This window comes from Hippoglossus stenolepis, chromosome 6 (assembly GCF_022539355.2).
Source record: "Hippoglossus stenolepis isolate QCI-W04-F060 chromosome 6, HSTE1.2, whole genome shotgun sequence".
Lineage (NCBI taxonomy): Eukaryota > Metazoa > Chordata > Actinopteri > Pleuronectiformes > Pleuronectidae > Hippoglossus > Hippoglossus stenolepis.
The window spans coordinates 23,847,753-23,860,839 of record NC_061488.1 but is presented as its reverse complement, the minus strand read 5'-3'; the positions used below and the strand labels follow the sequence as shown (position 1 = coordinate 23,860,839).

General features: G+C 41.9%; 1 protein-coding gene across 1 annotated transcript; it reads left to right on the top strand.

The window, feature by feature from the left end:
• The first annotated feature begins 3,024 nt into the window (after positions 1 to 3,024).
• Positions 3,025 to 4,287, top strand: LOC118111150 (olfactory receptor 14I1). The gene has a single exon (XM_035159510.2). It carries the CDS (start codon positions 3,121 to 3,123, stop codon positions 4,285 to 4,287), a length of 1,167 nt encoding a protein of 388 aa, XP_035015401.2. The 5' UTR covers positions 3,025 to 3,120.
• Positions 4,288 to 13,087: the final 8,800 nt, after the last annotated feature.

The following is a 13,087-nucleotide window of genomic DNA, read 5'->3' as shown; positions in this document are numbered from 1 at the left end:
GTCATAAGTTTAGTGCGACAGTTGAATGCCAATCGGGTTCCCCACATATATCCAGAATAAACGGGACGGGAGGCTGATGATTCCAGAAATAGACAATTTATTCAAGTTGGACAAAGGATTTAAAAAGACTGATCAAACAGCACAGGATCATGTGCAATGTAGGGAGTACTGGCCTATACTTGATATAAATAACCGATTAACAAGAGAGAAGTTAAAGGCTCCCGACCCAATTTAACAAAGCTAAAATATCATGCATAAAACAAACACAGCACACTTTAAGAATCACAATGCTGGTGTAATTGCACCAGTGGATTATCACTGCAAGCGATATTATACACTGAAATAACAGAAGAGGGCCTCTAGTTTACGGAGCCAATAACTCACCAATATTCAAGCCATTAAACCAGGATTGCACAGTACCCGTCAACCATATTGCACATTACCCATAGAACAAAGAACAAAATAAACAAAGAAACCAGAAATCAAACCAATTAATCAGAAAGAAACTAAATCTAAACAAGGCCAAATAATCTAAATGAAATCTAAATGTGGGAAAAAACAGTGACCGTAAATATTCTGCCAGAAGGCAGCCCTATGAAACAAACATGTCATATTAGGTCACACAATTATTAAACAAGTTTATCAAAATGTTTAAAAACATTTACAAATATAAAACACATCGTTATGCCATACCTTCAATTCATTAAAATAAAGCAGAGACCCACGCCGTCCTTATTGTCTTGACGACAAGTACTAAAACAGGAAAGGACAATTACACTTAACGTCACAGACACAATAGTATAGACTCTGGATAAATGTTCCGGCGCATTACTTACAAGTATCGTTCCCATTAGTTTGTGTGCATTACAAGGGCATTTGCTCAACTCCTTTCATTTTCTCCTTTCCATTAATGAGATTCATTCAAGGCATACATGTCAATTATTATTATTGTTAGATAGACAAACAGGTCCACTTCAGATATTAGCAAGAAGATATAGAAGTATCCAACATTATTTTCAGTTTGTACTAAAAAGAACAAAAAAAACTTATTTCTGCTCAGAGATGATTTGTCTGTTCAATCTGAGGGTCTGTACAAGTAATAATTCTAATAATAATAACTTTATTTGTTGAGCACTTATCTAATCAAGGTTACAAAGTGCTTTACAAAATCCATGGCAACAAATGAATGAACTAAAATTAAAATGTATTCAATTCAGTTCAGATCATAACATATTAAAGTTGAACGGCTGTTTGAAAATGTAAGCACAGCATTCTGGAACTGTATGAATTTGTATTTATATCTTCATTCCTTCATCATTTTTGTATTCATTCATTTATTCACTATACCTGCACCAGCCCATCACAAGGATCTTTCTCCTGCGGATCAGTAAATATAATAAATGAAGTGATATCATTTCACCATAAAGTCTCCTAAAGACAGAAATTGCTGTCACTTGTTCACACCCTGTCATTACGTTTTCGAGTAATCGAGTCACAGCGAAAGTCTTTGGGTTATCTAAAACACACAATGTTGTAACATCAGTATTGGATCCATTCATCAGGCATTGGTGTTATTGGTGCCCTAAATGTCAAATGTCTTGAGACTTGAAGATCTCGAAGGAAGAAGACAAGCTGTGGTTTTATCAATCAGTTGTCACATATAAGTATTGAGGAATTTTGACTTCCTATACTGACATGATGAAATGGATGTGTGATGAACTGCTGCAAAGAAATATTTAAATTAAACAAAATAATTAAGACATTAATCACCAACAAAAACCCAATAAGTACAAAACAAACAAACTCCCATCAAAACTAAGACTGTTAATACCATAACAAACCATACATCCCTACTGCAAATATCATCAGGTCCACCAACCCACCAGACATGTGACATACACAAGGCTAGAGAAATAATTGTATAAATACAAAAATGATAATTATAAATAAAATATAAATATTTTGGTTTCCAATAAATCGCTTTAAATATTTGTCAACATCACCATTTGTATTCGCAATACATCCTTCGAGAATATAATGGCGTTTAACAACCATTTTAAATCGGTGGACATTTAAAGTATCCACACCAACAGCTTTAAAAATAAATCTTTTTCCGAGCAAAATAATCTAATAGAACTAATTGTTTCTTTAACATCACCTAATATAACAGTGAAGAAGTCTAATTGAAAATTCAATTAGAAAATTCATAGTATTGCACATCAGATGAATCTCCCTCCAAAAGGCCAACACAACATAGCAATACCAAAATAAATGTACAGTTGACTTAGATTCTGTAAAACAAAAACGACATTTATCTGACTCTAAAACACCACAAATATTTAACGTTTTCCTTGTTTGTAAAAATTATGGATTTTAACTGAAAGGCTCTCATAGATGTATCTATTGTTGTTTTATACATTAATCTAAATACTTGATTTCACGGTAAAGGGAAAAAAAGGTGTACTCCCATCTTCTATATCTTTTATAAGGGATAATGCAGATTCAGAAGTTAAATAAAATTCCCAAGTAAATCTGTTTTTCTTAATTCCTTTTAACCAGCTTGTATTTGTTATAGAAGCTGCTGCAAAGATCATTGCACAATTACACAACTGTAAACAACTTTTATCTTTATATTGCACATTTAAAAACAGCCTGATATTGTATGCAGTAGGCTATTTCTATTTTGTATCTTATTAAATGTTGATTGTGATTCTTATCTTTATTTTCTATCTCTGCAGAGGATCAATAACTTATCATAACTGATGAGGAACAAAAGTGAGGGACAACATTAATCTGTGGACGTTATGTCTCCAACACGCAGAGTGTAACCCTCCTCAGCTGAACGGTGTTCAGCATCAGTCGTACAGAGGCTATGGTGCGTAAAAGCGCATTATGGAGCGCTACTTCCACGTACTCAACCAAATACCTGGATGCTAAGCTCACAATGTGGAGGTTGTCACGCAGTGTGCGTATGTTTGCATGTTGTGTGTGTGAGTGGGAGGGGGGGACGCTGCCAGGTCAGAGTGGATGGAGATGCTGGAGGCTGCGGACCAGAGACGCGCACAACGCTTATGCCGAGGAGGAGGATGATAAGACGAGCGCAGTCTATTTTCCATCATAATGACGAGCACGGAGGCAGACAACCTCACCGAGCAGTGCGACTGGTTCAGCGAGGAGAACCGAACTGAGCCGCGCGTAACCGGCCAGCTGGACTCGGCTGGCTGCCTCTTTCTGTCCATAATGCCCAACGGAGACGCGATTCCAGCGCTGATATGCATCTTAGTGCTGCTGACCATCTTCTCGTTTCTGGTTAACGGGGTCGCTCTGTTCGGGATCGGGCGGTCCGAGGACCTCTCCTGGGAGCCGCGCTGTGCTTTCCTCAAGAACCTGATTCTGAGCGACCTCATACAGACTGTCAGCATCAGCCCTGCGGTCATCCACTCGTTAGTCCAGCGCCGGACGATGGAGTTCAGCACCTGGTGTTATGTGCAGTACTTCACAGGAACCGCCAGCATTCTCTGCAGCCTCGTCACCATCACCTGCATGGCGCTGGAGCGCTACTTGTACGTGTGCCACGCCATCCACTATCTGGTCATCCTCACTCAGGTGCGTCTGCGGCACACCCTGAGCCTCATCTGGGTCTTCTCCATCTCCATCGGCACCATCAACATGGTGCTGCTGCACACGGGCCGAGGGCACAAGATCGAAGGGGCCACCAAGGGGCTTCTGTGCGAGCCGGACGTGGTGGAGCAGCACATGGGATTCCCCCGCGCCTCAGCGGTTTTTCGCAAACTCGTGGGCTCCTGCACTCTGCTGCTGTGCCTGTTCGTCTACGCCTTCTCTTACTTGAGGATGTACCGGGATGCGCGCAACGCGGTGATCCCGTTCAACACGGTCAACACCAAGGCGCGTAAAACCGTGCTGTTTCACTGCGGCATGCTGTTCCTGCAGCTGCTGCCGCTGCTCATTAAGACCACCTCGGACGCGGTGTGGGAGGTGGAGGGCACCGTGGCTATGATGGGGCTGTCCTCTCAAGACCAGGGCGCCAGCAGCACGAAGATGACCCCCTCGACCACGGCGGCCAGGCTCCACATGTCCCTGCTGGTCATGCTCATCGTGCCCCCGTGCATCAACCCGCTGGTGTACGTGCTGAGGACCGCGGAGCTCAGGCGGGCGCTTCTGAGACTGTTCCGCCAGTGGACCCAGAAGAGGGGCGCGGGTGTGCGCGAAGTGGAGGGGGTGAGGTTCAGAGAAGTTGTGCCTCTAAACCGAGTTCAGGCGGGTTAGCGTGAGTTCAGTCAAAGTGTTTTTAAGAACAAACTGATACATGGCTCAGACGCAAGGAGAAAAATGAAAACACAAATGTCATTCTGTTCTTATTATTCATCCTGTTTTGATAAATGTGAGACAATCATAATAATCTGTTTGTGTTATAGATTTGATTTCAAATCAGTGCCCAGCAATCTACTGCATGCCCGAATGATAAATGGAAAACATGTTTTTTATTTTTCAAATCAAAACCTGAACCCCTGCTACTACACCTTGCCCCATGATCTCTAAATCCTCTCCAGCTTTAAGCATCAGGAGGTTCATCCCATTCTCTCCCTGGCAGATCCTCTCAACCCCAGATAGGATCTGACATCTGCAGGTGTCGCCACAGATTATCTGTGTCCCGGTGCAATCAGGAGAAGAGAATTGCTCATCGATTTGGTGGTAATACCTCGGGTCTTCAGTAGGGGGGATCACGCTCCTGTCGCTGACCTCCAGTGAAGATGAGAGTTGTGTGTCGTCCTCCCTGGTTCCATGGCACCATCCCAGACTGTCCCTCACTGAACTGTTGCTCCAGTCTGAGCTCTCTGCACCCTCACCTCGGACCAGTCTGCTATAGCACCTCAGAGGCCTCTACTACGAAGCGAGTTCAACAGACCCAGGATATGTTCCCGAGATCCAGCTGAACTTAACCTAACGAACCCAGTCAGGCTAAACTGTCACTTAGCTAACCCAGGTTTTCCTCATCAAGATCTGAGCGCGTGCACATGAAAGGGGTGGTGTTTACTGCGTATGACCAATCACAGACATGGATAAGTTTGACTGGCAGCAGAGCCTCACATTTAACAACCAGGAGCAAACTGTTATATTATAAAATATGAGGAGAACAAACACATCATCCAGACTAAAAGAAACACAGTTACAGCTGCGGACTGCAGGAAGAACAGCTGGTAAAACATCTCTGATTGTGTGAATGTGTCAGTTACAGAGCCCTGTGACATTTGGGGAAAATAGATTACGTGACCACGATATAATAACGTGTGGGAAACGAGATAAATAACTCTGGGCCAGGAGATATGAATCTGTTCTTTACTAACAAGACCTGTGGAACTGAACAGAAGAAGCCTCTTGATGAGAGATGAAACGTTTCACTTAATCACATGATGTGGCCTCTATAATGAGCTTTAGTTTGACACACACTGTCTGCACTGACTCTGAGGTGGAAACCTTTGCCATTACATGTCACTAAACACATGTGGGCCTTTTTTCATGCGTCATGGCGCATGGAACGTGACTGAGCACATTTGGTAACTTGTGACTGGATGCGCATTTGGAAATAGGAAGAGATTGAGATGGTTTTTAGCGGCGGAGATTTAAACCAACCAGACATTGTTTTAAACTTCCCTTATTCATCCCTTTAAGGAGAGTGTGCGCCATCACTTTAGGGAGGACTGACTCAGAGAGAGAGAGAGAGGGAGGGATGGGGGCTGTCACAAGGTGAATCTGTAAACTATCTATCCCTCAGTCCAAATCAATATTTAATTTCACAGGATAAACCTAGTTAAAGGAAAAAAGTATTAAACCATTTCTGGTTATCCCCCCAAAAACACTCCCAGTACATTGATATCAGTAATTTAAGCAAAGAACCGTAGATCGATGCAGACAGTCTGTGTTACTGTGAGCTCCTATGTCAGGTTGGTTATGTTCGGCTCCAGCAGCTGACAAAGGTTTATCATTCCCTCTGATGAGGATCTAGATCTTTCATGAAGACACTCATCAGAGTAGGTCAAAGGATTCTGTGGGTTTCTGAAGACCCTTGTCCTCCTCAGAGACTCGAACAATCCACACCAGCTCCCAGGATCCTCTAAGAACGCTGATGTCATCTTTCAAAGGAATTGATTGATCAGAGGGCGGAGCTTTTGTACAGGTTGACACTGTACTGACACTATGATTGTCAAACTTTGCTGTGTATTTGCAGTGTTTTGTATTTTGTTGTGTTGTTGGTATTTTCAATGTGTTTTTGTATTTGGTTGTGTTGTGTGTATTTGCAATGTGTTTTTGTATTTGGTTCTGTTGTGTGTATTTGCAGTGTTTTGTATTCTGTTGTGTTGTGTGTATTTGCAATGTGTTTTTGTATTTGGTTGTGGTGTGTGTATTTGGATTGGGTATGTTGTCAAACATGATGCTGTGTGTTTTGTGTATTTTCATGTTGTGTTGAACTCTCAGGGCCACCGTACCAGAAGGATTATGTGCTTATGACACCTGTAACACTTTGCACTTTTTTTATTATTATATTGTTTTAGGTTTGTGTATTAATGCTGTAGTCTATGCCTTAAAATGTTAATATATATATATAAATATACGCACAAGTTTTACATATAAGTTAAGAGAGCATATACTGAGCAGGGAAAACATCTTGAATCATATCATCATACCTTCAGCCTCTTCGGCGGCAGATGTAAGGTTTGACTGCTAAAATCCTTCAAACTGAAAATGATTAATGATATTTGGCAACCGATGCTTTTTTTTATCACAGTGAGTTCGATAAGAAAATGAATACCTTCTTGCCAGTGTGTTAAACTCAGAGCAAGACCCAGGGAGTCTTTAGCTTAGCTTAGCTTAAAGACTGGAAACTGGGGGAAACAGCTAGCCTGCCAGTGTCTTATTTAAAAACATCAGTGGAGATTTGTCCAAACTTCACATTATTTTCATGTGATCCTTTCACTCACCATTTTTTTTCATATTTTTTGTTGTTCTTGTCATAGAGAGTATATATTATATGGTGAAAAAGAGATGTATTTTTCTGAGCTTTGTACTGTGAATAAAGGTGTCAATCAATCACCGTACACTTCAGTAGTTTATGTTACACATCAGCGGGCCTCACACATCCTGCTGTGATCCTCTGCTTTTCAAACTTCAAACTGTCCCACCAACATCCTCAAACATGTCCACAGCTGTGGTCGTTTACTGAAGAGTATAAGAGTCGGGCATCAGAAAAAGAATTCGGAGAAGGAATTATTTTTATTAGGGCCCCCTTTTTCAGGGCCTAGACATGCTCAAATTGTTACCAAAGTTTGCAGGGAATTCAAAACCCCAAAAAGTAATTGTATTCTGGAGTAATTTGAAATGGGCGTGGAAAAATTGCTCAACAGCGCCATCTAAGGAAAAGCCCCTCAGTTAGCTTTCACCGATCTTCACAAAAATCGTAGCCCAGGTGTATCATGACCAGACAAACAAAAAAGGTCGGAGGTGCAATTGGAAAAAAGCAACAGGAAGCCCGCCATTTTGACTTTAGTGGCCATTTTGGCCATATTCCACATTTTTAATTTGACGAACTTGTCCCAGGGCTTTCATCTGATCAACTTCAAATTGAGATGAGTGTCATCACAACAAGATGGAGATAAAAATTAACTCAAAGATCGATTTTTCATCACACGGTGTGACCGTGGCGTGGCATCAAAGTTTGATTACACGCCATCAAAACACGAGGTTCTGTATCTCGGACATACAAGGTCCAATCGACTCCAAACTAGACATGTAAAACAAAAGTCCCGGCCTGATGACATCTACACAGAAATCTTGACTTAAAATCACAGCGCCCCCTGGTGGAAACAAGAAATGTCTTGTTTTTGGAACGTCTTACACTTGGAGGTATTCCTCCTCACCCACTGCTTGCAGCCATGTCAAACTGTATCAAATGGGTCTCAAGACATTGATAATGAAGGCATAACATTACTGTGACTTTTCGTCAAACGCCATAATAGTGGCGTGGCGTCAAAGTTCATCAACTCGCCGTGACACACGAAATTACTATAACTTCGGTGTTGGAGGTTCAACCTCCCTCAAACTACATTTGTGTAACAACAGCCCCCCCCTGCAGACATTCAGATGGTTTTAAGTAATGGGCGTGGCAAAATAACTGACTAGCGCCCCCTTGGTGCTTGCGAGGTTGCATTTAGGCCATGAATTGTCCTTTTTCCATTTTGCCGTGGAATATGGGCTGCCACATATGGAGTGGTGTATGCTGGAAGCCTGTCCACATCCTCCACTGCAACAAGGTCGGAGTCTGGATAGAGGTTAGGGACGGCTGGAGCTGCTGCCTGCGCCCTCTGCAGCGGTAGCAACTGAGTGTCCGACTGGTCATCAGGCTGCACCACTGCTGGCTGTGATTGTTCTCTTGGTGGAGCTGAGTCCAGATCAGGGTGTAGTTGGAGACACTGAGACTTGGAGATTAGTTCAGTCCCTGATATTCACTTCAGTTAAACAACATTCATACGCTCCCCAATCCGGCACATTGCAGTTTAGTTTTGAGTTGCTATAACTGAGTTAAACTCAGACTTCCCATGCTCGGAAAAACCACAGTCATCCTCTTTATTCTTAAACCTATTTTCTCAAATAGGTTGTCTCAGTAGTTGTGAACCCGACTCTTATTTTTTATGAATTTAAACTCTGGTAATGTAATTATTTTTCCATCTTTAAATATAAATGTGGATGCTTAGGATACTGAATACCTGGCCAATAGAATGTAGAAACCTTAAAGGTTTAGTGTGTAGAATGTACAGGCAGCATAATGTTCCCCATGTGTTCAGTGTGAACCTGCTCTTCAGCTTTTAGTTAGTTACTGGTTGGTACATATGCCACCATATGCCACTACTGATATTTCTGTGAAGAGCTCGTATTGTTGAGGTTTTAACTTCTTGGCTTGTGCGATGCTGCGCTAAATCAACTTGCAACACAATCAGAATCAGATTTAGTGTCACTTCTATAATATTCACTCAGCATACACAGGAATGATGAAGAAGAAAATGCCTTTCTCCACAGATCAGTCATACATAGTAAAAACTGACATTTTGAAAAAGCAATAGAAAACAGGACTCAGAAGTCATTTGTATTTGGAGTTGACAAAGTGCTTTGTTAAATATATGCTTAATACAAACCATAAAACAAAATCGCAGATCCCAACTTTGGTGTAAAATATAAATATAAAATAGAATATCAAAAATTAAAAATAGAAAATAAAATATATATATCTAAATATATATATACACCTAAAGAAAAAAAACAATAGTGCAATTATGTGCAATAGTGCAAATATGCTAAGGTGCTGGTTTAGTGGAGTTATTGCAGATTGGAGGAGTTTAAAAGTCTTATGGCCTGGGGGATGAAACTGTCTCTGAGCCTGGTGGTGCGGGCCCGGATGCTGCGCCAGACGGCAGCAGGCAAAACAGTTTATGGTTTCCTTTGATCTATTAGTCACATCATAGTCCTTTAACCCCCTTTGTTTGAATTTCTTAAACCTCCTTTGCTTCAATTCCTTTAACCCCCTTTGCTTCAATTCCTTTAAACTCCTTTGCTTCAATTCCCTTTCTATTCTTTAAAGGTGCTCTTTATCTCTGAAAAATAAGAAGTGAAGAATCAGTCTGCACTAACCAGCGAATTGGTAGAACAAAGAAGATAAGAGATTTTTCATGAGAATTTGGAAAACACATCTTGAACAGCGAAAATAACAATTCGTAACACACATTGAAACAAACAACAGTCGCAATGGAGATCACTCGGAGAGTGAAACAAATGGATATAAAGGTAGAGACTGTCCGCGTGCCCGAGTCCTTTTACGAAGATCACTGCAGAGCAGTGGGAGCTGTTGAAGTCATGCAAACCGGATGAAGCTACAACATTTATGTTGGCAGATCTTCTGCTGAAGTTAATGACGACCGTTTCAAATGCCATTGCAAAGCGATGTCCCGATGCACCCTTGTCTGAGGAAGAAGTTCGGTCCATTCTGGGCGACACTCTCAACGACAGTCTTTCACCAGGCACAACAAAGTCTAAGAGTTTGGATAAGCTCACAGACTTGGTTGTAGAGGAGGTGACGAAGACTGTCAACTCCACCTTGTCTGCAAGCTCCACCTGTGTGAGCTCTGAGAAGCCTATACCAACCCGCCTCATTAACCCCGCTAAAGTCCAGAAGATGATCTGTTATGCCTGCGAGACGTTAAAGGCAGATGCAAAAATCCAACTCTTGCTCGAGTGTCAATCGCGCAGGCGAAGTCGGGCCATTTCCTCAGAGGAACAGGACGCTTCAGATGATCCCATTCGGATGTGTAGGACCTCTTCAAGCTCCCACTCTTCAGGAGTCAGCTCCAAGTCAGGTAGTTCCTCAGAGGGAGGTTCAACAACAAGCAGTATGGACAGTGGGAAGATGCTTGTCCAGGAAACAATCAACAATAGTTTGACTGACATCACAGACTTCTTTAATGAGTTCAATGACAGCCTCTTTCTCAATTCATCGTTTTCTCCAGAGATTGATATGGCTTTAGATGAAATTATTGAGTCAATCAATAAGGAAAGCAAAAATGGAAAGGAATCTCCACAGCCAAACCTCTCAATCAGTAAAGGAATGAGGACGATCAATAGTCTTTTCATAAAGACTTTTGCCACAGCAGGGACGCTTCAAATACTGACAGGGGTCGCGAAAAAATTCAAGGAGGAGACCAAAGTCAATAGGAGGCTGACGATACAGTCATTGATGGCTAATATTGACGCTGTGCTTCTGGAGAAGGAGAAGCCGGGAGGTGGAAATGAAAGTTCTGCATTCCAAACACTGAAAAAGCCTCCATCTGAAAAGGTTCTTGAATTTACAAAACAGCTTTCAGATCTCATCTATGCGCACATCGCACCTGGAAGGAATTCAGACATTAGTTCAGGTCCAGTGAAAAAGGTGGCTGTTCCTAAGGCACACAGGGGCATATATGCAGACATTCAGACCAGGGTGTTTTGTTTTCTGTCCTTGATAAGCTGGTGGCTGAACAACCAAGTTAACTGCCACACAAAAGGGTGTCAGAGGCTTTTATGGCCATCGACTCACTGGAAACCAACAAGCAGTCATCATCATCAGAGGTCAGCAGCATTGAGGAGAAAACATCGAAGCAGTCAACATCATCAGAGGTCAGCAGTGGAGGGAATGAAAGACCGAAGAAGTCAACACCAGCAGTGTTCAACAGCATTGAGGAGAAAAGATCGAAGCAGTCAACATCATCAGAGGTCAGCAGCAGAGGGAAGAAAAGACCTAAGCAGTCAACATCATCAGAGGTCAGCAGCGGAGGGAAAGAAAAGACCAAAGCAGTCAACATCATCAGAGGTCAGCAGCAGTGAGAACAAAGATCGAAGCAGTCAACACCAGCAGTGGTCAGCAGCATTGAGGAGAAAAGATCGAAGCAGTCAACATCATCAGAGGTCAGCAGCAGTGGGAAGAAAAGATCGAAGCAGTCAACACCAGCAGTGTTCAGCAGCATTGAGGAGAAAGGATCGAAGCAGTCAACATCATCAGAGGTCAGCAGCAGTGGGAAGAAAAGATCGAAGCAGTCAACACCAGCAGTGTTCAGCAGCATTGAGGAGAAAGGATCGAAGCAGACGTCATCATCAGAGGTCAGCAAAGAAAAGGAGAACTCAACATCATCAGACAGGAACTCCAGGGAGAAGATTGCAAAGATGCTGGCAGCAGACAGATGTAAAATGTATGTCAGTGTTCTCTTGGACCAGCTCATCACACGAATCTATAATAAGGCAAAGGTGACCCGGACTGATGTCGACATAACAGACACAAGTCATCATCTGCTGGAGAGAATATGGGCCGAGGTCAAAGACATTGACTCAACTTTCAACCCCAACACAATCCTTGATGAGGTCATTTTCAAGGAGTTGTGTAAGAAGTGGCCTTGTCCAGAGATGCTATTGGTTTCCTTTCTTTTAAGAGATCCAGAACTTGAGATATCAATTAGCTCCTCTTTGAAAAGACGCCTGTGCAAAAAGCCTGGCGTCTTCTCCTCTTTCAGAGCAAGGTTCTCTTCCTTCTTCCGGAGATAAAAGGTGGATGATGTTATTCCGATAGCTTCACTTTCAAATTTAAATATGTTTTCTCCAGGTGCTCCTGTTATCCCCACATTTATAAAAATGAATAAAATGTATAAAATGGAATTATTTGCTCTCAGTATTTATTCCACTCAGACTTAAGTCTTGTTGTGGCTTTTCTCCAGGTGCTCCGGTTCCCTCCCATATTTAAAACAATTATTAAAAGATTCAAAATCGAATCATTTGTTCTCAGGATTTATTCCACTGAGACTAAAGTTTTGCTGTTTTACAAGCTGAAAATTCAGTTTCACAGGTGCAAGTTTAGTTTCTTCCTTTAATTCATCAGCCATCAGCACCTTCACCTGAACTTAGCTCCAACAAGCTGTATAAGGCAGAGTAGAGTGACCTCATTATGGCTGGTGATCAAATCGCGATAGTAAGCATCTAACTGTCAGATATTTTCAGAATAAGACACAGTTGCTGCTGACTATCACCGTAAATCGATACAGTGTTACTTGATTGTGTTTGTCTTAATTTTGAAGGAAATTTGAGATCTCAACTAATTCAATTTTGGAGTTAAATTTCTGCAGGAAGAAGGAAATATTACAACTGCAACATGTTTTTTATATCTCACTTATGTAAAAAGCAACAAGAGTTTATATGATTTAATATATAGGATAAGATGTAGAATATCCCTTGTACGTCTGAAGGTCTTCTGCACAAATTACCACAAAAAAAACATTAGATGTTAGCAGGTGTTAGGGGCCACCAGCGGATGTTAGGGACATAACTTCAGTTGTGCACCTTAGCGTCATCAAGTGTTTTGACCTTCTGATCAATGATACAGGCCGAACTTGAGGGTACGCTGAGGATAAAGGTAAATCTGACTGGCTGCTGGGTATTATGGCAGTACTATGAAAGCCATGTGGCTGCTCAGTAGATCAGACATCATTACCTCTTCAGCCTT